Source organism: Dermacentor andersoni, unplaced genomic scaffold, assembly GCF_023375885.2.
Source record: "Dermacentor andersoni unplaced genomic scaffold, qqDerAnde1_hic_scaffold ctg00000039.1, whole genome shotgun sequence".
In the NCBI taxonomy this organism is placed as follows: Eukaryota; Metazoa; Arthropoda; class Arachnida; order Ixodida; family Ixodidae; genus Dermacentor; species Dermacentor andersoni.
The window spans coordinates 36,978,662-37,004,209 of NW_027314752.1; the positions used below are offsets into that span (position 1 = coordinate 36,978,662).

General features: G+C 47.4%; 1 protein-coding gene across 1 annotated transcript; it reads left to right on the forward strand.

The window, feature by feature from the left end:
- Window positions 1-2,615: 2,615 nt before the first annotated feature.
- On the forward strand, window positions 2,616-24,433 carry LOC126526613 (phospholipid scramblase 2-like). The gene is made up of 2 exons (XM_050174482.3): window positions 2,616-2,823; window positions 24,183-24,433. The coding sequence occupies exons 1-2, from the start codon at window positions 2,625-2,627 to the stop codon at window positions 24,431-24,433; spliced, it is 450 nt and encodes a 149-aa protein (XP_050030439.3). The 5' UTR covers window positions 2,616-2,624.
- Window positions 24,434-25,548: the final 1,115 nt, after the last annotated feature.

Here is a 25,548-nt window from a genome sequence, read left to right on the forward strand (position 1 = left end):
AATGATGTGCAGAAGACAAAGATCATGTACGATAGCCTGGCAAAGCTGAAAGAGTTCAAAATCGCTACTGAGCCTCTAGAGTTCGTGAAGAAGCATGTTTACCTAGCTCAAGACCCTGATCACTAAAGGGAAATTTACTGAAGAAGAAATGTGGCTTCGATTGCATACAACAGGCGTTGCTAGATCCTTACAGGGAGCTTACCAATATCATTGAAAAGAAACGTATACAATCAATGCATCTTGCCTGTGCCAATATATGGGGACAACACTTGGAGATTGCCAAAGAAGCTTGAGAACAATTTGGAGGAGCACGCAAAAGAGTGAAGGAATGAAAAATGCTAGGCATAACGCTGGCAGCAAGACAACGGTGTGGATCAGAGAGCAAATGGGGAGCCGATATTCTACTAGACTTCTATAGAAATAAATAGAGCTGTGCAGGCTACGTAATGCTTAGGATGGATAACGGGTGGACCATTAGAGTTACAGAATGGGTGCCAAGAAAAGGGAAACGCCGACGAGGACGACAGAAAACTTGGTGGGTTGATGAAATCAGAAAATTTGCAGGTACAAGGGCAGGCGTAATTTGAGATCACTGGGAGGCGCCTTCGTCCCGCAGTGGACATAAGATATGATGATGATGGTGATCGGTTCATCAGTGACCAGAACCTCTGCCTCAGAGTGGCGAAAAGCCGGAAAACCCGAGTATGTCCATGGTCCTTTTTGCTGGTCATGCATATATCTTCTGTATTGTAAGCGTGAGTTGCTGAACCCCTTCAGTCAGAGTGTGCAGATTTGTGGACGCGACTTACTTATTCCTCAATTTCTGTGAAGTTGTGTCAAAGAAAATACCTCCAAAATTAAGATTAGAGTGGACGTGGTTTTGTCTGCCCTCTGAGCGCCTGCGGAAGCTATGCAAACAGGTTAATCCACAGCATAACAAATTGAAAGCATGTTCAACTCAACATCGCAAACAATTTTTAACCTGCCCTCATAACTTGTTCTATGCGATTCCACTTTCTTGCAGAAGAACGTATGTCGGTCACCACGGCAGATTCATCAATGAGACACTAAAATTGAATTGATATAGCGTCACTAAAGCAAACTGGGTCATTTGCGTATTCATTGCCGAAATAGATCCTGCAAACCCATGTTTGAAAGCACTTCCTTTTTGTATAGCGCTCATAGCAGGATGACAAGGGAGATTGTCGAGGCCTGTGAAATTGCAAAATTAGAGGAAAAGTGCGTGAGCACGCCATCAGTGTCGTTAGCTGGAGCGGAGAAAAAATTCTTTGCTTTATCTTTATAACGATTGCAGTATATGTTTTCACCACGCCTTGCACAGGTGTAAGGTTCATCGACATGAACCACTGAATGTTATTTTTCTGTCATGCTGGTTTCCGCTCGTACGGTATGCATTTATCGATGCGTGAGGAAATAAAATGTACAGTTGAAAGTGTCGCGCTTTCTGTGTATTTGTTTCTTTCTACGTCCCCGTTCAGTCGCGCTTACAGACTCTATCATGAAGTGGAATTGTTGTCGAAGGGGAGCCTTCATTCATTGTCTTCATCTTCAGAACTTGAATCATCCAGTGGCACCGATGGAGAAAATGTGACGTCTTCAGCAGAGTCGTCATCCTCTTAGAGAGGTCAAAGTGCGAGGAGTCACTTGTGCTATTCGCTCGAAGATTCGCTCGGCGGTTTCATCGTTCACATGGGGCCTGCCATCTAGAAAGAAATATAGGTGTATCCTCAATACCAGAAGCAGGTAACTGCAGCCAAATATCTGGTTTTTGCTAAGCAGCGCCAGCACACTACATCCGCGTACTGTCATATTTTTGTTGTCATTGTAACCCAATGACCACGATGTTCGACATTGTAATATACATAACGCACTTGCCAAAACTAACGCATTGGTTATTGAAATACGCGTTTCTCTGAGTTCCTTGGGTTCTTACGAACACAAACAAAAGCATAAATATGCTTTATCACATGCGAAAAAGCATATAAATCTACTTGCTTCTTTAGCGGCAGCCATAGAAGGCGCTCGTTCTCAGTCCTGTATTCGGTTGTCCAATATATTTAACGAATGTTCCATTGGTGGGCCTCAGGGGAACCTCAGTTTTTTGTCTGCAATAGCTTTCGCGCAGCTTTTGTTTGTTTGTTTCCATCTACAACTGCCAAGCCTCTGTTGGGTGCGTTGGCTTCGTCAAGCCTCTTCAGCGGCTGTTTCCGGCCCACCAAACATTCTTATGATATTAAATAAACATATAGTAGTATATTAGAAGAGAGGAGTTTTTTCTTTCCTTTCTCGCTCAGTGATACATGTTCTCATGACCATGTAAATGACCACCTTTGAGGGTAAGTATGGAGCGGGAAGGCTTCTTCACGTCTTCTCCTCACGGCACACTTTCACACCGCAGGCAGACTGCTGCTGAGAAGTCTGCAAAGGAATTTCCGATGGCACTTATCTGCTGACGGGCTTTCTTCAAAGGAAAGCGTTGTCGCATGCACGATGGCATCATGGCCGGCACCATGGCCGGCAACACCACGAGCTGTCCCGGCATCGCGAACAGCATCCGGGGGATCGCAGACAGGGCAGCCGTGGTGTTCGCGCCGACCGCTGGAATGGTGAGACAGCAAGCAACCGCGATGCCCATGGCCGAAACGCCGGTGGCTGATGCGCAGCGCGGGACCTACGTTCCAATGTGGACGCCGAGCTTGGCACCACCGGCCCTGCCCGCGATCCGAGGCTGCCCCGCGGGTCTGGAATACCTGACCAAGATCGACCACCTACTTGTCCACCAGGTTCTACAGCCCATGGAAGGTACGTGTCGCTCCCCACTGCGGACGATGGGCGGATGAGTCTTGGAAGTGACGACAAACGGCATCAAATATCAGGACGTGAGAGCGTGACTCACAGCTGCGCTGACTATTCTTCTACAGCTTTGCAGCTATTTTTGCAGCTTTGCAAGAAAGGTGCGAGAAGACGTGAAGGGAGCGTGCGTGGAAGTAAGATAGCAATGTAATCACTCCGTTATGAACGATATTTCCTCCGAAAAGAGTGAAATTGCAAGGAAAGTTTACGCAAGCATCCTAACTCTTACGGATGTGGAAGGCTTCAGAGATTAGTCATGCGTGCTAATCACGAGTTCGACAGTATGGGGCAATATTTAAAACGTCGCTAACAGCCACATTAAAGCCAATGCAATGACACGTGGTTATCATTTTCTTGCATACTAACCTTATTTCATCGTTCGCGAATGCGGTCATTCACGCAGCGTCCTGTGTGTCTGACATAGCAATGTCCGCATAAAAAAGGAATCCCGTAAATGACGTTACAAGGGCACTTGAACACTGCTGTCGATGCTTTTTCCTGCAACCTTATTTTATCGTCGGTCTCACGACTGACTTTTTGGCAGAGACTACCAAAATTATTGGAGGTAGTGAAGAGCAGCCTAACGCCTCATTTCTTCAATAAGAACTGATATAATCGGAGTTCTTGCGTTACATTTTCATGCCATTATTGTTTCTTTATTGAACCCTTTGTTACATGTGAGAGCTTACCTATTGGTGGTCTTGGTGCGTTATTTCTCACTTGAATTACTGCTTCTCAAATCAGCCTAGTCAGGGTTCACTGCTGTGGTTTATTCACGTTTTACCATGGTGGAAGCATATACATAGCTTCGTTGGTATCCTTCCTTACGTTTGGTAATGCGATGTTTATTGCAAAATGAGCTTCAGCAAAACATAAAATTTGGTGAATAAGTATACCGAAAATTTCGTCTACCCTTAAGTTCACCTTTGGGAGTTGAAAGTGATAGCATTCACAGATCCCAGACTGAAGCTAACGCTTCCCGGCATGTGCGGCTTATGTAACTGTAGTGCTTACCGGGAAATGCTGGCGGCGAACGCTGTGCACGAAGACGACTTTCTGGTAGAAACGCGGCTTTCTTCATGGGCCCATCCAGGAGATAGTGCAGAGCCACGCCACAAGGTTTACATCATTTTTTTTTGTTTTGCACGTTGGCATTCAAGCAATATTCAACATTTAATAAAAAGGATTGCGCTGTCGGTGTTTTGTTTCATGACAGTTGTTTGTGGGCGGTCCTTCTCGTAATTCAAAGGAATATGTCAAGAATGTAAGACAAAGTATACGAGCAACATTAGTGATAAAGTGGTGTGGCAATATAACCCGCATATACCGCATGTCATATAGTAAGGCCGGATAAATACTTATAAACATGTGTTCGGGATGATGTTTATCGACGCGCAAGTCCACCGACGCGGGATTTCCTTTGACGAGGCCCTTAACGCTATCACGATAAGAAATGTTGCTTTTGTTTACTTTCGGTTGTTGCCTCAACCGAAAGTGTAGCCCCCGGGCATTTCTTCTATCCTTTTTGAATGCAAAATACTTGAAAGCCTTAAACGATACAATATACAAAATACATTGATGTCGAAATTTATCACGCGCTCCCAATGCTATCGATTGCTTTGCTTGCGCGTCCGCTAGGACGCTATCTCGTGACGGTAACTACCCAATGGGCAGTTTTGATGCGCAGAGAAAATGGTGGCGCCGTACATACCATGCTCCATGCGTGGAGTGCCATGCACGCAGCCGGTAACCCGCTAATCCGTAAGCAGAAAGAGACAGTTTTAGTTTGGCGTTCGCAGCTATAGCATACGCTAAGCAGCACACGTTTATTAGTTTTAGTTGGCCTGCAAAATCTTCGGATCTCAGATGTCGTATTCCGTCGTTGCGGTTATGTCCCGATAGTAGCAACAGGTAGCGTAGACATCTCGAATGTTTCTTTCGTTCGGTTTCGACTCGTTCGAAACGAGAAGCGATCTCCAAAACACCACAAGGTTATCCGTAATACTCTGTTGTCGAAGCAGCCTGAGACTAAGCGAAATACGTGTACACAGTCACTTGCTACGAACGAAGAGCATTTTACAAAAGCAACGCCAAATTCAATTCCAAGCGGACAGCCGGGACCATCACCATGTTTGACGCAAACTCCGCAAACCACGCAAAGACGCTGACGTTAAATCTGAGAAATAGCGTGCGTATGCTACACTCTATCGGTCGTTTAGCGTTCTGCGCATGCGCAGTGACGACCCGCTATTTTATAGCGTACACAATGGCATAGCGTACGCTAAACCAGAACTGGCTAATAACTCTAAGGACACTCTAAAACTTTCCTATACGGATTTAGGATGTGGGCACGCCAACTGGTGTGATATCGTGCTACCTTCGCACCTGGCAACTTTTTATAGGTTTCGTGATACTACTACTTTGGGCATGGTCGCGACTGGGCGCGAATTTTGGAGGCCACACCAGGCAACACTGATATCTCGACGACGTTCACAGCGCAGAGCACGTTTTATTCTTGAGAAAATGACCATGTTCACAGTTGAAAGCTTGCTCTCATCGCACAAATGAAAAAAGTACCAGCAGTCTCTGGAATCTGCTTATCATACATGTGAAGCCCGAATAGTTTCAGCCACAAGAGGAAATGCACGGGTGCAAACAGAAGGCATCGCAACAAAAGATTGTTACGATACAGCAAGCGCTTAAGAGACATGGAACAAAAGAAGACGGGCATCTGGGCGTGGCACGAGCTGGTTTCCATCCTTGTCTCTGGCTGCACTGCTCTTGTAAATACACAATAATTGCTTGCTTTGTCTGCATCTCTCCACACGTAATATTGCGAGCATATATGTTATGGGCGTCATCTTCCGCTTATCTATACAGGGTCTGTTCTGTAAGTAGTAGGAGTGGCTTTTTCCTGGGTGAACAAACGCACGAGAGCCGGTCTGCGTGGGCAGGATCGGCGAAGGGGAATATTGGGAACGCTGGGAAAAATCGGCAGTCGGCTCTTGGCCCATGAAGAGAGCAGGTCGCTTGTACTGTGAACCCCTGTCGAAACGTCTTGTTACGGAGAATCATGGAGCGTTTACTGGATGAGCGATACGCGATCAAATTTTGCGTAAGGGTTCGCGAAATGGGCAAGGAGAATCACAACATGATTAAGGAGCCCTGTGGTGATGCTGCCATGGCTAAATCGGGCGTTTTTCATTAAACAAGCTATTCTGAGAAGGTAGGGAAAGAATGGAAGACGACGGCCTCACGGACGCCCTTCGACCAGAAAGACGAACGAAAATGTGTCGCGAGCGAAAAATTTACTGAATAGAGATCGTAGGATGAGTGTCGCAATGATTGTTGTTGACGAGCATTCCTCAAACCCAAATTTTTTAGATCGTCACAGAAATCTTAGGCGCGAGGAAAGTGTGCACGAAGTTCATGTCGGGAGTGTTGTCACAAGAGCGAAAGGCCAACTGGAGAGCGTTCTGCCAGGATCTCTCATCATGTCAATGAGGACCCCGACTTTGTGGACAATGTAGTGACCGGTGACGAGACGTGGGTGTTTTATTACGCCCCGGAGAGCATTCGGCAGAGCTTAGAATTGCACACCCCTCCTTCCGCACGCCCCAAGAAAGCACCAATGAGCAAATCCAAGCAAAAGTCCATGTTCATTTGCTTTTTCGATCGACATAGAGTCATCGACAAAAAGTTCGTACCACCCGGACCAACAGTCAATGCAGTTTCTTACGTGGAAGTCCTCAATAGACTGCGAGAAAGCATTGTTCGTGCCCGCCCAGCCATCGCCAACAATAGGCGGCAGCACCATGACAACGCGCCGAGACACATGGCGTTACGCGTAGTGGAGTATCTTGCCCAGCACAAGGTGGCAACGCTGCTTCAGCGCCCCTACAGCCCCGACTTGGCCCCGCCAGGCTTTTTCTATTCCAGAGAATAACATCGACGCTCAAGGGGAAGCATCACGCATCGGTAGAGGCAGTTCAACGGGCTGTGACGAGGGAGCTAAATAGCGTTCCGGTCCAGGCTTTCCTAAAAGGCTCACGAAAGCTGGAAAAGTCGTTGGCATCAGTGTGTAGATGCAGAAGGGGGCTACTTTGAAAAATTCCAATCGTTTACACTATTCTCATGAATATAATTTAAAAAGCAATGAGTCCTACTTCATTCAGAACAGACCCTGTATAACCATCACCGCCGCATCGCATCTTCATCTTTGGCGCGCTGTCTCTTGCGTCGGGAATAAAAGCATCGAGAGAAGCCTCTGCTTCTCAATCGTTGAGGTGCTTTAAGATCTCTTTGACCTCTCCGAATTCCTCTCCTGGAGCGTCGTTGAGGTCGTTGCTTGCGACAAGTATCCACCGATATGTCCCAAGACGAGCCTGCAGCGTCCACCGGCTCCGTTCAAGTGCCAGCCACCCTGCCCTCCTGGATAGAAGCAGCCATCAGCGCGATCCTGAGATGTTCCCTGACCTGCCTGGCGATGACGGTGAAAGGTGGATTGACTGCTACAAACGAGTAAGCTCCTTCAACCACTGGGACTATGCTTCTAAATTCCAAAATGTTGCCTGCTACATCACTGAGGACATCACGAATAGGTTTAAGAATAACTATCAGGACTTCCGTAAGTGGTCTCCTTTCAAAGAGCACCTGCGGCATATTTTTGACAGCCTGCAGTCCACTCTAGTGTTGCAAAGAAGCAGCTCCCTGAGCGCTTGCAGCATTGTGGCGAGTCCTGCATGTCGTATATTGAGGACGTTCTCGTGCTTTGCCGTTGCATCGGCAACGCCACACCAGACACTAGCCGTGTCCTCCACCTACTCAAAGGCGTTGGATCTATCCTTTTCAACGCCCTTGCGGTGCGAAATCCCATGGCTGTACACCACATCATCTCTTTGTGCCAGCGCCTTTGCAGCCCCTCTGCAGCCCAACTCACCATTCCCTCACCAGCCCCGTGACCAGGAGCGCTCTGATCCGAGCTCTTATTCGAGCTCTCAATTCTGAACGGCAATATCACGATCTGTTACCTTCCTCGAGCGCTCACGTTAATCTTGCTGCTACCGGCCTATAAGGCACTATTATGATCAGCGCCAATCATCCAGCCCCCTCTCCTTGCATGACGCCACCTTCATACACCCACGTTGCTGCATTGCCACTCTGATTTCCTTGCACCGTGTCGCCTGTGCCTGTTCAAAGTCGGATAGCACCTTATACGAGCACCCAATCCGCCTGACTAGTCTGCCTGGTTTCAGTCACGTCCAACTTGCTACTACTGCGGCATACGTGGGCACATCTCCCAGTTTTGCGGACGCCGCCAATAGGACGAACGACGCGGCAACGCTGCCTTTGAGCGCGATGCGCAGTCTCCTTATGAATGATACAACGGCCACTTTGATGATATCCATCTCCGCCCGGCTTATCCAAGAAGCCCCCAGTATCTGCACCTAGAGGCTCCGCTCCCCATCGCGATTCCGGCGCTCCATTTCCCCGCTTTGCCCCGGCTTTAAAAACACCTGTCCAGCGCCCCAATAAACAACCAGTGCAGTTATTAGGAGGAGAGCTGTAGGTTCGCGAACTGTTGTAATTCCTCCCGAGCGCTCATCAAGCATGTTATAGATGGCTGTGGAAGGTGTGCGGTTATTGGCTTTCGTTGACACGGGAGCTACTATTTGTGTTATGCGCATGTACTTGTGCTCTCGCTTGAAAAAAGTGAAAACAGCTTACATGGGACCATCTCTGCGTGGAGCAGATAAATGAATGAATGAACAAAGCCTTTATTAGAAGGAAGCGGATGGCTCTAGGCCGCTGTTGGGGATTAGGAGGGAAATGAATGTGCCATCGCGGATTGTTGGCTGAATCACATCTTCATCTCGTTCTTTGATCTTTCACTTTATGCAGGCTCAGGTGCATGTTCAGTTCCACCGCTCTCGCATGGGCTGGTCGACCCCTTCTACACTACTTGAAACAAGCCACTTTGTCTGCCATATGTCGCAATGGCTTTCTATGTTTCAGGGTCAGTTTGCAAGCCAATTCCTAGTGTGCTCATGTCTCCGTGCAGTAAATGTTGAATGTTAGATCTCCCTTTTGAAAAAGCTGCACAGCTCCAAATGAGGTGTTGCAAGTCTGCTCTGCATGGCTCCTGGGAATGCGTGCGTCGGGTATAAGTGTTCGCAATCCTAGCTACTCTGGGTTGGTGCCATTTCTTATGTATGTGCGGTGTGTATGCAGCGTTGGTCATAACCTTATTAAAAAAACCTCTTCCGTGTGAGTAGGCCCGCCCTTGTCGTCAAACACATCTATTGAGGTAGCTTCTATTAGTCTCCGTTTACTGTCTGTTTTTATGTTAGTGCGAATTTAATGCATGAGTGCTCTGCTAGGAGAGCCTTCGGCGAATATCTTTAGGTATGGATTTTGGTCCGCGGGGTTTGCCGAGGAAATGTGGTGTGGGAAGCAGTGCGTGTAATCAAACTCATCCGCTTATGCGGCAGCTGCGTGAGCGGCTGCGTTTCACCCATCCGTGCCGCTGTGCCCCAGTGTCCATAGAATTTCAACATTTGTCCCATTTACCTGTATTCTCTTTAGCTTTTTTCTATTGTTGTTGGCCACAGCATCATCTCTCGTAGGCACCGTTGATTCAGTCACCGCTTCGTATGAGTCAGTAAGGATCCGATAATTATTTCGCACACTGTGCTCTACAGCGTCTCTCGATCATGTCAATGGGAGTGGTGTTGACCGCTCCCCATATAGCTAAGAGTTCAGCTTGCAAGGTCCCACCCCCGGAAGCTGACATATGTGATAGCCATTGTGTTGGGGTGCACGTGTGCTAACCCAGGCCATGTTTGCTATGTCGTTTGTGATTGCAGTGTCTGTGTAGATGTCAATGCTGTGCTGCTGCATTCTTAGTTCCAATCTCTTTTCAAATATTTTTCTAGCTTCTGCGTTTCGTCTGGCGATAGGGCGTTGTTGCCTCCGTTTGCCCAGTGGTGCTTCCCATGGTGGCGTTAAGGTCGCTTCAGCGGGCTCTGGCTTCGCATGGACTTATTTATCCCATGCCATGATCTGTTTACCTTGAATCGTGTTTTCCAACCGCGGGAGCGCATTCGAATTCGTACTTCATTGATTATGTCCCGTATGGGTGTAATCGTTACGAGCTTGAGCAGGTCCTCGTTCCTCGTGTGCTTCGGTGGCCCAGTGATCGTACGGAGGGTGGCCCTGCGTGACTTTTCGGTGTCGCCGAGGTCTCGTTCAGAGAATTCGTACACGGGCGCCCCGTAAAGAGTCCTTTCGACCGCGACCGCTTTTCCAACCGTTTGACACGCTTTCTCACGCGCTCCGCCATACTTGCTCGATATTCGTCTAGCCATGTGAAACAGCGGTCTCCATTTTTGCTTTAGTGTGCGAACCCATACCTGGGGGCTGTTGCAGCTAGCAATCTGTGCTCCGAGGATCCTAATTTGTGCATTACTCGACGTAATATCACTTTGGCAGATGCGTAAAGTGATCCGCTTGTTTACGCTGGTCGCTTTATTTCCGTCTACGCTGATCAATTCCATCTTCTCTGGCGAGAGCTGCAGTCTGAGGTTATCTAAAGTGATGCTAAGGCTCAGGGTCGCTACTTGCAGTTCAGTTTGCATTCTCTGTATGCCTGAATAATCCACCGCCACCGTCCATATTCTTATAGCGTTGGCGTAAATAGTTAAACGGGCCGACGTGTCTCGCTCAGGACTTTCTGCCACCCGTGTCATGGCCAGATTGAATAGCATAGGTCCGTGAATTGAGCCCTGGGGCACTCCCTTATCCAAGCAGTATGTCTACGGACTCCATCCGAGTACCTTGCCATGGAGCTAGAATGGTCTGCTTTGGAGGAAGCTACGGATCCAATTGTATGTTCTTTGGCTAGGGTACCTGGTTGCCAATTCCTGTAAGATGGCCTCTTGTCTCACGTTATCGAATGCTTCACGCATATCGACTGCAAGAATATAGTAATGCATCCGTTTGCGAGACTTACGGTTGATCACTCTGTGGAGAAACCACAGGCAGTCATGTGTGCCCATGTTCGGCCGAAAACCTGCTTGCGCAGGATTCAAACCTGGTTGTACATATTCAATGTAGCGCTGTATTCTTTTGTGTAGCATTCGTTCTATCAATTTGCAGACAGTTGACGCTAGAGCTATGGGGTGTCTGTTAACTGGTTTCGTGTGGTCTCTGCCGGCTTCGGCATTGGGTAGACGGTTTAGTGAATCCGGCACTGGTGCGGATTTCCAGGATTCATTGAAAATTGTTAAGAGCTGCTCTTGAGCTTCATTGCTGAGGTTTCAAAGTTCTTGCCAAATCACTCCATCGTGCCCGGGAGCTGACCTCATTTTGCTTTGTGCAAGGGCCGCTACGAGTTCACTCAGCGTAAAGGGCGTGTTTAGCTCCTCTTTGGTATTGTCTATCGTGGCAGAAGGCAGCGGTTCCGAAGGCGCCTCGGCAGCATGTGGGAAGAAAGTGTGAATGACACGGTCCTCCAGCACGGCAGGCTCTTCTCGCAAAAAGAGCTGAGCGACAGGAGACGCGCCTTTCTTGCGCCCAAGCAGGCTTCTTAAAACCTGCCATAGTCTTTTTAGACCGGGTTCTAGGCCAAGCTTCACGCACGTATTGTGCCACGCGTCTCCTTCGAATTGTTGTTCGTATTCCTTGATGGGTTGGTGTTGATGATTAAGGCGCATTAGGTCTTTGTTATGCTTTCCTTTATACCGGTATCGCTGTGTGAAGCGGTTGACCGTCCGCCATAGATTTGCAAGGTGCATATCCATGTGATTTGTATTGTCACCTCATGGGATAGTTTCTCTTGCCTCTGGCCATGCCTCCGCTATGATTGCGCTGAATCTTTCAAAGTGCGCAAAAGAGTCCCCGGTGGCGATTCGAAATTTTTTGCAGAAAAAAAAAACACCCTTTCTCTCCTCTCTCAGATCTTTTTGCGATTGAGCGTGATAATTATTGGTAAAGGGTTGCTTCCCCATGTCATTGCCTTTTGAGCCCTGGAGTGGCTAGTGGCAGATCGGGAGTTGTGTCCTGTTGTCGCGCGTGTAGCCCTATGCGGGTTGATGTTTCTGGTGTGTTGCGCATGTCCAGAGTTGACATTTCTATTGCGTCGTGCAGTATGCGTCCTCTCAGGTCAGTTTTGGTGGAGCCCCATGTTTGATGCTTGGCTTTAAAGTCTCCCCACACTAGAATGGGAAGGCCTCCTGCTTGTGCCTGCACCTTTCCGAGCCATTGGTAGGAGTCATTCCAGTGCTTGCCCATTAAAGGTCTGTAGTACGTGGGGACTGCCGGTGGCCATGTGGTCATAGCTTTACTGCCACAATTTCTCTGAAATCATTACACAAATCTAGTGTTTGTATTTCGGCTGCGCTGAAATCGTGTGTAACTAAAAGAGCAGCTTCACTTTGCGCTTGTTGGTTTCCTTTGCTCTGGTGTAGTTTCGTAGCCTTCTGAAAGGTTCGGTAACCTGGAAAAGTGCATGGTCCCCTTGACTCCTGTAGAAGCACGACAAGGGGTTTGAATTTTTTAATTTGTGGTCTTTGTTTGGATCCATCCTGCGCAAAACTTCGACAGTTCTATTGAATGCATATAGGCCATGCCGTCATCTTTCCTTGCTGGCATGCGCCTTTTAGGTTCATCATATTGCTTCTGAATATTTCTCTCAATTTCAGTGAATGTCGCCTGCACCTGAGTTTGTATTGCATTTCTTACCGTCTGAAACTCCTCGCGTAGGTTCTTTACGAGGCGCTGGGTATCAGTGTATCTTTCCTGCCTTTGAATGCTCAGCATCTGCGCATACGCCATCTTGCGCTGTTAGTGGTTTTGACACTGACTTTGCCTGGTTTTGCTGAGTGTCTGCAGGTCCTGCGTGTTGCAGATTTCTAGAGTTTGCCGTGATTTTCCGACTAATTTGTCGCCCAACTCGACTGTTGCAACGCGTGCGTTTTTCTCGGTCTGCCGGCGTTTCTGATTCACGTTGCCGTGGCGTTGGCGGTGGTTGCGTATCTTGTTGCTCTGGTGGTAGATGGGCGATTATTTGCTGCAAGCATGCTCTCACCTGTTGATTTCCTTTCTTAGTTGTTTTATTTGTTGCTCATAGTGAGCGAATAGCGTGGGTTGTGTGGACGTTCCCACCAGCACTTTTTTAGACCAGGTCACTGTCCTCTGACCTTCTATGTTCTGCACGACTGTCTTATTGTCTTTCGGTGCATGGCTAGGACATGCTGAGTTTAGTGCTATGTGGCCCTCTTTCTGGCATGCAACACAGAATAGCTCTTCGTCGCATTCGTTGTCTTCAGGGTGTTTTCTACCACACTGCTTACAAACATCGTCTGAAGGGCAATACTAGGCAATGTCTCCCAATATGTGACAATTGTAGCAAGCTATAACCCTTGGTCTGTACTCATGCACCCTTGTTATCTCCTAGTCGAATACGAGTCTGTTTGGGGGCGATTCCGTGTTAAATGTTAGCAGCAGCATGTTCGTCTTCCCGAGCAGACATGCCTCTAGGACAGTTGCCGTCTCGCATCTCAAGTGATCCTTGATATATTCAATGTCTGGCCGGGACAGACCTTGATGACCTCCCGACTATGCCCCACCTTCTGTGCTGGCGTTCTGTCAATTATCACTTCATACGTACGAACGCGACAGCTCATTTTCTCAGCCAGTCCTGTCAGGGCGGCAAGGCTCTTCGCGTGCTCTTCATCCCTGACAGTAACCTTTATGCAGTTCGATGCAGGGTCATAGCGGGAAATTGGTAATTCTGCAAGTTCCCAACTTCTTGCTGTCATCTCTAGTGCTGCTGTTATAGCCTGCTTAGGGATGTTATGCACGTGTACCTCGTTAAGTAGCCTGATAGAGAGGGCGAAATGAGGTTTATTTACCCGCTCGACACGAAGCTGTTCGGGATTGACTTTTCTGTTTGGTTTCCGCTTGCTGAAAAAGGACAATTCTAGGCTTCCGTTGTACTCGTTGTCTTCATCGTTGCTATAGTCGTTGTCGTCCTCGCTTGTATCCTGAATATCCATTTGGTCGTTCACTTGCGACTAAATCAATACGGTTTATTCTGACATGTGTGCATATAGAACAATGTACGTATGATGCCAACAAGATGAGGCAAAATGAGACAGACAAAGCATGTTTCCTGACTAGGCCTACATTCTGGTTCGTGAAAATACGGGTAAGCAGTATTCAGCCCTCCACGCTATGGTACTGCACGCGCCATAATTGGTGGTATCCGTCACAGTCTGTCATTTTATTCCCGTGCACTCACAAATTTATTTTAGGTTGGGACTTTGTCTCTTCGTCGTCCGCTTTGATTTCGTACCATCAACGCGTCCAAGCGAGAGACCGACCATTCTCCTGGGGCCGACGAAAGACGATTGCCTTTTTTTCGTAGCTGCCACTTCTGTGCTCCTTCCCGGTGATAGAAACTTGTTATCTCTTCGTCCCCCGCCATCACCGATGAGGATGTGCTTCTCACTCCGTATGGCTGTTCAATTTCCCGTGAGGTCTTCGCTTTATGTCCTGTGCGTTTCAAAGGTGGTTGTACGTTCATTACAGCTGTTCATACAATCCAAGGCACCACTGTCACGTCCTTCGTGGACACACCACCACTCTCAGTTTTTCCTCTTGATGCTTCTCAAGCTCCGCCTCGGCAGGTAAATCTGCTACTCCATCCGCCTTGCTTCCGCAATAAGCCCTGAACCTACCTCTTCACAGACTCACGTATTGCTGGATTTGCTTACGAAGCACCACTGATCCTTTGACACCAATTCGCCTTTACTCGTAGAGACTGCCGTCGTATCCCACCGCATCGAGACCAATCGCAAAACTATTGCACGCCGTCGTCCCTACCGGGCCTCTTACCAGAACACCGAATCATCGAGGAGAACGCCGCCGACATGCTGGAAAAGAACATCATGCGCCCCTCTACAAGTTCTTGGTCATTACTGGTCGTTTTCATAATCGTCAGCAGCAGCCTATTTGATGTCCACTGCAGGACGAAGGCCTCTGCTTGCGATATCCAATTACACCTGTACTGCGCCAACTGATTCCAACTTGTGCCCGCGAATTTCCTAATTTCATCACCCCACATAGTTTTCTGACATCCTCGACGGCAATTTCCTCCCCTTGACACCAATTTTGTGACTCTAATGGTCCATCGTTTATTCATCCTACGCATCACAGGGCCTGCATAGCTCCATTTGTTCTCTTAATGTCCATCGGTATATCGGTTATGCCCGTTTGCTCTCTGATCCACACTACTCTATTCCTGTCTCTTAGCGTTATGCGAAGCATTTACGCTCCATCGTTCCTTGCGCAGACTTAAACTTGTTCTCGAACGTCTTTTGTCAACCTCCAAGTTTCTGCCCAATATGTTAGCACCGGTTGAATGCATTGATTGCGTGCCTTTCTTTTCAATGGTAGTGGTAAGTTCCAAGTCAGGATCTGGCAATGCCTGCCGTAAGAATTCCATCCCATTTTTCTTTCTCATCAGATTTTCTTCTCATGATCAGGATCTCCTGTGAGTAACTGACCTAGGTACATGCATTCCTTCGCCGACTCACAATCTTGAACCCTTGCTGGGCTATTGGACATTACCTTTGCCTTCCACGTATTATTCTTCAACCTCACTCTTACTCTTTCTATGTTAGGGTTCTCAATTATTTTTTAAAATCCGTCCCTACGGTTGCTGCGCAGGAAAATGACAGGTGCAAACTGAAGGTTACTGAGATATGCACCGTTGATCCTCACTCCTACATCTTCCCAGTTTAATAGCTTCAATAATACTTCCAAGCATGCAGTGAATATCATTGGAGAGATTGCGCCTGCTTGTCTGAGCCTTTTATAGGTATAGCTGCTTTCCTTGTATAGAACCAAGGTTTCTGGGAAATACACAGATTTCCCAAGATGTTCGCGCATGCCTCCCTAATCCTTGCCTGTATGACTGCTGGTATGCCTACTCAATAGAATGCATTTTCATAACATATAAAAGGCATATAGAGAGGTTGATTCTACTATGCAGATATCTCGACTATCTGATTGATCAAACGGATGTGACCTATTGTAGAATATCCCTTCCTGAAGCCCGGCTGTTCTCTTGCTTAATTGAAGACAAGTGTTGCCCTTATTCTATCGAACAATATTTCGTGAATATTTTCTGCGGTCCTGTAAGTAAGCTAATCGGCCTTTATTATTTCAATACTTTAACGTCACACTTTTGTGGGTTAGTATCTTGTTGGTGTGCTTCCAGTTCTCTGGAACTAATCTAGTCCTGAGACATTTTTAAAGAAGGGCAGCATGCTTTTCAAACGTGATAGTTCTTCCATCTTTGCTTACATCGACTGCTTTTCCATCTTTTCCTGCCACTTTCGGCGGTTTCATGTCTTGCAAGAATATTATAATTTTGTCGCTAGTTATGCAGGAAGCCTTTGTATGCTGCTCCATTCCTACCTCGAAATGAGGTAGCGTTGATGCGCTGGGTACTGTACAAGTGAGTATGGAATTCTGCGGCTGTCTTTATTATGTCTTCGCAATTGCTGATGATATTACCCTATTGATATTTCAGTGCATGCATCTTTGCTTGTGCTATGCCGAGTTTTCTTCTCGCTGATTTCAAGCTGCGTACATTTTTGACTGCTTTCTCTGTCTTCCTCGCGTCATAATTTCGAATATCCCTTACTTTCTCGTCTTTGAACAGTTTTGACAGTTCCGAGAATTCTATCTGATCTCTTGGGTTCGGCGCTTCCTTACATTGTCGTTTCTTTATTAGGTCACTTGTTACCTGGGATAGCTTGCCTATTGTTTGCTTAGGTACGTTACCTGCACCTTCAACTGCTGCTTCTGAAGCAGGCTTAGTTAGGGTTTCATTCATTACCTCTGTCACCTTCACGTCTCTGATCAAAAGCTGCACATTTGTTTGCAAGCACCAGCCTGAACTCGGCAGCTTTTACCCTTTCTAAGTATACGTTGGCCAGTTTCTTGAGTAATTTTGCTCTTCATGTCTTCATTTGAGGGAAATCTAGCCCTCACTAACCTATACCCACTGCACACTACCCTACCTAACACTTCTGCATCCTTCACTATGCTGGAACGGCAGAGATTATGAAATCCTTTCGTTTCTATGTATCCATTAGCGCTTTTCCAATTCCTGTTACTACCCTCCCTGAAGAAGGTATTCATTATTTGGAGTTTGTTGCTTTCCGCGAATTCTACCAACATATCTCGTGTAGTGTTCCTGGTATCGATGCCGTGGTTGCCCATTGTTTGTTCTCCAGCCCGCTTTTCCCCCACTTTTGCATTCAAGTCTGCCATGATTACAGTATACTGAGTTTTCACTTTTCTTCCCGCTAGTTCAGCATCTTCTAAACACTGCTCTATTTCTTAATCATCATGGCTGGAAGTTGGATCATATGTTTGTGCTACTTTTATTCTATACCTCATATTTAGCTTTATTAGGGCTACCACCACTCTCTAAATAATGCTCTAAACCTCGTCAGTGTTGCCCGCTAAGTACCTATTCATTAGAAATCCTACCGCGCGTGGTTTCTCAGGTGGAATTCCTCTGCAAGAGAGCACATGGTCGTTGGTCAGCAGTGTATAAGCCTCGCCAGGACTTCTAACCTAACTAAGGAAAATATCCGACGCAATGCCCGATAGTTCCTAAGAGTCCTGTTAAGCTAGCTTCAGTCGAAATGGTTTGCGTTTTGACCGTTGCCATGTTCAATTCTCAGTGGCGGCCTGTCGATGCCCACAGATTCATAGCACGTTCTGCCGCGTCGTAGGTCTGACCGTCGCCTTGGTCATGTGTTTTGCAGCTGCTGAAGACTGAGGGCGATGTGTTATTTGTGGGAGTCATGACGGAGGTAGTGACCGAATACTGCACCAGGGAGGTATATTGCTGTTCTGGTGAGGGAGTGTCTTTTGTTGAGGCGTAGCGGCTCTCGTAGTTTGGTTGCACCTAGGCTTGTATAGTTAACATCACTATCTCTCAGCATTTTTCTTTTTTTTTCGATGTTAGGCGTCATTCTAAGCCTGGGAATGTAGTGTAAAGGAGGAGTTCAGATGTTGTACTTCTGCTCCATGCCACTTAAGCAGTAAAACCTAAATAAAGAACACACACAATGGATTCGGACTTCTCAACATCGAATCTGAACGTCCGAAATAGGTCAGTCAGTTGACCCTAGAGGCTGCGAGGTCTCCTTAAGGGGCAGAAGCCCAACCCAGAGCAACGTAGGTGCAAAAAAACTAGCTCCGGTTGTCCGTGATCCGTGATCGATTGTAAGCGCGCCACACGTGGCCCCGGTCTGCAGCGACGGATTCTGTAGGGACCCCTTATTTAGCGAATTGAGAATTCTATGCTCCCTACTTGCTCGAGAAGACTGTCAACCGATGGGCCCTAGACGCGGCGTGTAAGCTTCCCGGATGGAACGACTTTTTAGAAGAGGTTTAAAAAGCCACCTATGAGCCACATTTTGGACACATCTTTTGGTCGGGCGTAAGGACTATGCGTGCGATTTTTTATCTTTTAAAGAAGGGAAAAGTTATCGAAGCGCTGCCTAGCTCGATAGGTAGGATGGCAATATTCCTTCGGGGTCGCCTTTAACACACGCCTCTGACCGTGGGGGCAGACTGGAGAAAGGGGCGCGAGAAACATATTATACGAGCTTGGAAATTGAGGAAAAACTGCTCCGAACAGCGATCAAGCGCGAACCGAGAAATTTGTTACGTATTTATTACAATGCTAGACAACGAATATTTCTCTTTGTTTGGTACCGTCGCAGGTAGAAAAGTAATTATCAAGTGTAAAGTTTACAAAAGGTACAAAAAGGAGAAGCGGGATAAAAGGGATTAGGTTAACAAAAAGTAATGAAAAATAGAAAGAATACAGCCTTCCGCGATCACGGAGAGACCATGATGCACGTGCGCCTAATGGACGGTAAAAACGGATCGTTATTTTTTTGTATTGATTACCGCGCGCTCAAGATCACTTGCAAGGATGTTTATCCGATGCTACATATCGATACCGCACTTGGTTCTCTTCAAGGGGCCCAATATTTCGCCAGCCTAGATCTTCCTTCTGGCCAGGGGCATATTCTAATGGTGAAGCTGACAAAAAAGGTCACCTTTTCTACTCCTAGTGCGTTTACGAGTTCAACGTAATGCCTTTCGGTTTATGCAATGCTCTACCACGTTTAAAAGTATGATTAAAACTGGTCTTCGCAGATTTCAGTCGAAAATCTGCTTAGGTTATCTGGGCGACATTGTCGTCTTTTAGTCGAGTTTGCCTGAGTGTTTGCACCGTCTCGACGAAGTGCATGCTCACGTGCCTTGCGCATGCTGGTCACGAAATAAACAGTGGCACTTTGCTAGCACAGAGATTAAAGTCCTGGATCATCTTGTAAATGAATACGGCGTTCAGGCTGATCCGAAGGTTTACGCAGTGCTCAACTACCCACGCCCACTTCCTACAAAATGACTGCGTAGCTTCCTCGGTCTCACCCCATACTTCTAAATTTTCATTCGGAACTTCGCCACTATGGCCACGCCCTTCCGTGGACTTCTTGCCACGACCAATTCCTTGTAGTGGTGCAGTCTGTGCGACGCCGGTTTTCCGGAACCTAAGCGCGTCTTGACCTCCCCATCCCTCCTTTGTCTATATGATGGTCAGGCACCCACATAGTGCACACTGATGGTATCGGCCAAGGATTTAGCGCAGTGCTGTTGCAGTGCGACCGTGCTTATCGCAGGAATGTCGTCGTATACGGAAGCTACGTTATCACTTCTGCGGAAAAGAAGAACACAATCACCGAACCGGAGTTCCTGGCTGTTCTATGGTCCCTGTAGGAATTGATCCCATGCATCCACGGTCGGCATTTCACTGCTGTTACCGACAATAAAGTTTTATGTTGCTTATCAACGATCGAAAACTTGCCAGGACGGCATGGCCACTGAATTTTCAGATTCAGATGCTCAGAAGTATATGATTTCGATCTCGATTACAAGTCCGGAAGAAAGCACCAAGCGGCCGACGCACTCTCCTACTGCGCACTACCGTCATATTTCGATCACGTTGTGTCACCTTGTCAACATGGCCACGTGGACGCCATGTTTTCGCTTTTACCTATTGCTTAACTGACCAAGTTGTCATGCAGCGGCCCTTCTGTGTTTTCAGCTAACCAGTGCACTGATCCTAATTGCGATGATATCATGAATCACGTGAACCACTCAACGATTGACTCAACGCTTCGAAGACAGCCCATATCTTTCAGATTACAGAATGATGGTCTCTACAGCTACAGTTTTCATTCGGAGGACCCTCGATGGGTTCCTGTCGTAAAGTGATCTCTCGGTCCTGAAGTTATCCAGGCTTCACACGATGACCCGACGTCTAGGCACTTGCGTAACTGCAAAACCTGTGAGTTAATACGCAGTCGATTCTTCCGGTCAGGTCTTTGAACCAGCGTAGACGGATATGTCGCAATCGTCCTACCACTGCCCCCACCGGTACGCTACAATACCTTGTCCAGGAGAACCCTTCGCTGTCGTCAGCATTGGCCTTTACGGCACTTTTCCGGCCACTGCCGATGAGAACCCATGGACCATTTCTACGGTGGCTCACTTGACACCGTACACAGAAACTACCTCTGTCCGCTCAGGGAGCTCTTCGGAAGTGGCTCCCTTCTTACTTCAAGCCATCTACTTAAGCTGTGGAGCCGCTCGCTCCCTTTTGAGCGACCACAGCGAGGCATTTCTCTGAAAAACGCTTGTTGAAGTTCTCCGAGCTTGCAACAACGTGGACAAGACGATGTCCGGCTACCAATCCGAAACCAATGGGTGACAGATTGTATAATTCACACGCGCAGTGGTATGCTGCCCATGTATGTCCAATCTGACCATCGTAAGTGGGATGTCATTCCCGCCTTTGTAACATTTGCCTACACCAACACTGTCCATCGTACCATAGGCTACTCTCCGTCTTTCCTGGTATACGGCCGACATTGAAACTCTGCCCTCGACGTTTTCTTTTCTTTTTTTGGTCATGTCAAGACTTTACACCATTCATTTGTGACCAGTTTGTGTCTCGTCTTACCTAATGCCGCAACCGTGTTCACATAAACACCGAGGCTAGAACACATAACACCGAGCACATAAACACAAACACATAAACACCGAGCCAAGAACACAGCAAGAGTCCTTATGGTGCCACCCACCATGTAGTTTCTACCGCCCTGGGGATGATGTACTGCTTTGGACTCCTGTGCGAATGCCTGGTTTATGTGAAAAGCTTCAATCTTGTTACATCGGCCACTACAAAATCGCAGAGCAGAGCTCCTCAGTGAGCTACAGCCTTACGCCTGTTGAAGCATTGACTCAGCGATGCTTCCACGGGACAAAAATCATGCATGTTTCGTGCCTCAAGTCATTTCATCGATGTTCTATGCTACCTTAATTTGCGGCCACGCTGGCTGCTTTCGTTCATGGGGAATTAGTGTCAGCATTTATTTATGAACGTCATCTTCCGCATTTGCATATAACCAGCATGGTCGTTTCGCATCTTAATATTGGGCTCAATAAAATCATCGAGTAAAACCATTGCTTATCAATACTTTGCTGGAGGTTTGTGACTGCCGTTTTCACCACGGAGCTCGGCAATGGTGGCTACATCCAGTTCGTATCAACGTCTCCCGGAGAAGACACACCACCAGCGTCGGCTACGACTCCGCGTGCTCCAGTCGTGACGCATTCCTACGCTCGTAACACAGGTCTGTTTTTCTGCTTTCACGTCAAAGAGGGGATCAAGATTTATGAACACGATAGCACTAACAACAGCTGGAATCCAACAATCATGCTCGCTAACGTTCTTCTTTTTTTTGCCCAAGCGGCACCCAACGCTTGTGGCACCGAACACCCGAAGACGAATTATCAAGCAGGGGCACTGCTAACTTCACGAACTGTTCGGCTACCCCTTCGGCCGCACAGTTACAGCAAAAAAAGGCACTTATGACGCGTGCCCAGAGACCCACATTTCATACATACAAGACGTGTGGGCTCTTTGACGCAAAGCTAACAAGATGCCTGAAACAAAAACGTGGCACAATTTTTTAAAGGGTAGCGCTGATTACGTCTTCAACTTGCTCAATTTCGGCAACGTTTTTACTACTGATGCCATTATCAAAGATTGTCGCTGCCTTGAACAAGCTAAGCGCCGACGTATCCCATCCCACATCGTGCGACGGCCAAATAACGTTGCCACCGCTGCCACATCGACTTGTGGAGACCATCCCTTCCACACAATCCCATGTGACAACGCAACTCACGTCGTTCGCCATGAGCTCGAGACCACGTACTGATGTCATATACGAAATCGTTCCAGCCAGCCTTGAAACATCCTCCGCTCCGACCACTAGTGATATAGCACATGTTGCCAGGCGCAAGCCCTACAGCTCTTTGCTTGGCCCCAAGATCTAAAGGAAGTGGAACGCTGTTTTTGCCACCAAGGTGTATCTTGCTATACAAGAGGTGTGAAAGCGAGCGGCGATACCCGATATTCTAATTAAAACTAAGAGAATAAAATGAACCTGGGCTGACCATGTAATGTGTAGGATAGGTAACCGGTGAACGATTCCAGTTACAGAATGAGTGCCAAAAGAAGAGAAGTGCAGTCGAGGATTGCAGAAAACTAGGTGGGATGATGAAATAAGCATCTTTGCAGGTGCAAGTTGGAATCAGTTGGCGCAGGACAGTGGTGATTGGGATCGCATGGAAAGGGCTTCGTTCTGCTGCCGACAGCGGAACGGCTGATGATGCTGATGATGTTGGTGACTACGGGTGCTTAAGAGACTGGTGCAAATGAAGACGAAGATGGGCATCTCGGCTTCACACCAGCTCGCTTGCATCTTGGCGTCTGCCTGCGCTGCTCTTGTATATAGCAATTTGTTCCTTTGTGTCAGTCTAAACATAACAATATGTTGATTCGATCACTGACAGTATTACTCTTTGGGACCTTATATACTATTTTTGATTCTTGGGCGCGACCATGTATGGTTATTCAATGAAAAATTCCCCAGTGTTGTGCAAATAGACGTCGAATAACATGGCCGTTGAACATTGAACGCATTCGTAAAACAATTTCCATCCATACGAAAGGACTGTATAGTAACGTGAATTCGGTTGTCACATACACAAAACGGCAGTGTTAGCAGCCCAATGCGTTGGCACTCAAAACGCTTCCGTAAAATAGTGAATACTGCAGCTCAACCGAAAGTTGGGCAAGTTCATTCGGGATCATACTGTGGCTTGTGCGTAGGTTGTCGTCCAAGGTGGTCGGTATGTTTTTTTACAGCCAACAGCACAAGTCCACATTGGCGTGTGTTATAGCCGTGCACAACTTTCTGTGGCAATAAAGGGAAAGCTACGAGGGCGGAGTTTCTGCACATGTGTTACTGGGTCAAGCAGTCAGGCCACTCCCAGACTACTAGCATATGCTCAATCGAGGCAGCATTCTATACATGCGAGGGTTCCGCGTTTACTAACACCGCGGGAGAGAAAAGCCTCAAAAGTGGTAAACGTCAACACTCAGTGGTGTGTTTCCTCTTACTTAGGCTTTGTAAAAAATTTCTTTGTGTTGTATTCCCCACCTTAAATTAACGGGGATGATAAGGCAGGGCTGCTTTCTCAAGCGCTCTCCCTGGTTCGAGCTTCGCCTCCGCAGCCTTCGCTACATTGCCACAGGAAGTTCTCAAGGAAGATCCCATGTAAGAACTGACAAATGAATTTATCTGCAAGCTGTGAAAAGTAAAAAAAAAAAATAACCCTGAGCACGATGAAAGAGGCGAGCACACTCGTCAATCGTCGAAAATCGGATGTGCGAAATCTGAAGCGTCCGTTATTTATACACAGCGCGAAGAACCTTTCTGCGTAGTCACTGGCATTCACACAATTTCCAGAATGTACACCACCATTGGCATTGTGCATGTAATATGATTAGAGGATGCTCCTCTACAATATAGGCAACAAATAGAACCAGCAATAGCAATCGGGAATATGTTGCGACACACCAGGGTGAGCCTTGCGCTGAGCGATAACTTCGACATTTGTTAACTGGGGAAAGACCCCCTATTACTGGAAAAGATAAGAACACGTCTCTATAGTCTATACTTTGCGCTTTTAATTTCTGAGTTAGTGCAGTAATTACATTCCTAAGAGAGCTGACCGGACAAATGTTCGCAGAGCCTAAGACTACACACTTGCGTTCATATGTTTAATTTGCGCAGTAATCTTCGGAGTCGACCTGCCTAACAAGTACATCGTGAAGAACACCATGGGACAGTTCGTGTTCAAGGCGACAGAGAGGTGCGTGTCTTCGGCCAGCAGGTTCGGCTCCCAGCGGCCCTTCACGATGGGGCTATTCGACTACCGCAACGACAAAGTGTTGCTGCTTGACCGACCACTTCGCTGTGACTGCCGCCTCTGTTGCTGTTGCCTCCAGGCACGTACATATTCGTCAATGTATGGTAAAACTTGAGTGGTTCGGTCGCAGATATTGCGCATACTGCTTTCCAAAAGGTGGGAGCTTTGGACCTTTCTGTCACATCCTTACAATGCCATCTCGAGCTCTCTGCGCGTCGCAAATATACCCACTCGATTGCTGCAATAATCGGTGATCCCCGCAAAAGCATTGCAGAAACTGCAGGGCTTGACTTCGTACTACCGTGAGAGCAGTGGGGAAGTAGGTAGAGTGATAGAGCGGAGGCAGGGAGAGGAGGCAGAGAAGGGGTAAATACGACCACGTCCCAAAACGAGTAAAGAGGAGCCTTGGTCCTCTTCACTCGCAGCACATACACATGAGGGAATGTGGGAGAGGCAAAACACAAGGTAACACCTCCACCCCCCCGCCGCCAAAGCAAGAAAACGCTACTACTAGACACGACAGCTGTTTCAAAAAAGCCGCGCAAATTTTGGCTCAAGGTACGGTAAGTTTAGGTGTTTTCAGACGCAGCTGCACGCAGGCCGGGCAGACGCAAAGCCGCATTAAAGCACCGTAGCGTTTAGGCCACACACAGCAGTGACAGCACTTCAAATCAACACTTATTAGCCAGACACGGTAGCATTGCGGCTATTGCGTGGTGGACGTTGCAGATTTGATCACGGTAACAGCAGCCGAATTTCGATTTGAGCGAAATACAGAAGAGTTCCTGCACTTAGAGTTAGTTGCACGTTAAGGAACCCCGGGGGGTCGAAATTACTCCGTGGAGTCCACTACTACAGCGGACTTCCCCCAAACACGCACAACAAAAAGACGTTCGAGCAGCTAAGTATCACCTTTGTCTTTCAGTCACGACAGCACTCTGACATGGCTTGAAATGGCCAAGAGCGTCGTACTTCCGTTAGCGTAGTTTCGCTGCTGACGATTGCGCCTGTAGTGATCGCGGTCTTTCTAACACAAAATGCGCCCCTATATTCAAGTCAGATAATTGAAATTGTCAAGTTCAACTTTTAGCTGCCATTCTTCAGGAGAGATTGCTATCTACGTCCCATGAAACGAAGTCGCCTTTTACGATACCCATTTAGGTTTTCGACTCCTCTTCGCGAATCACTAAAATGCAAAGAGAATGCGCGTAAAAGAGCGACGAGCGGATG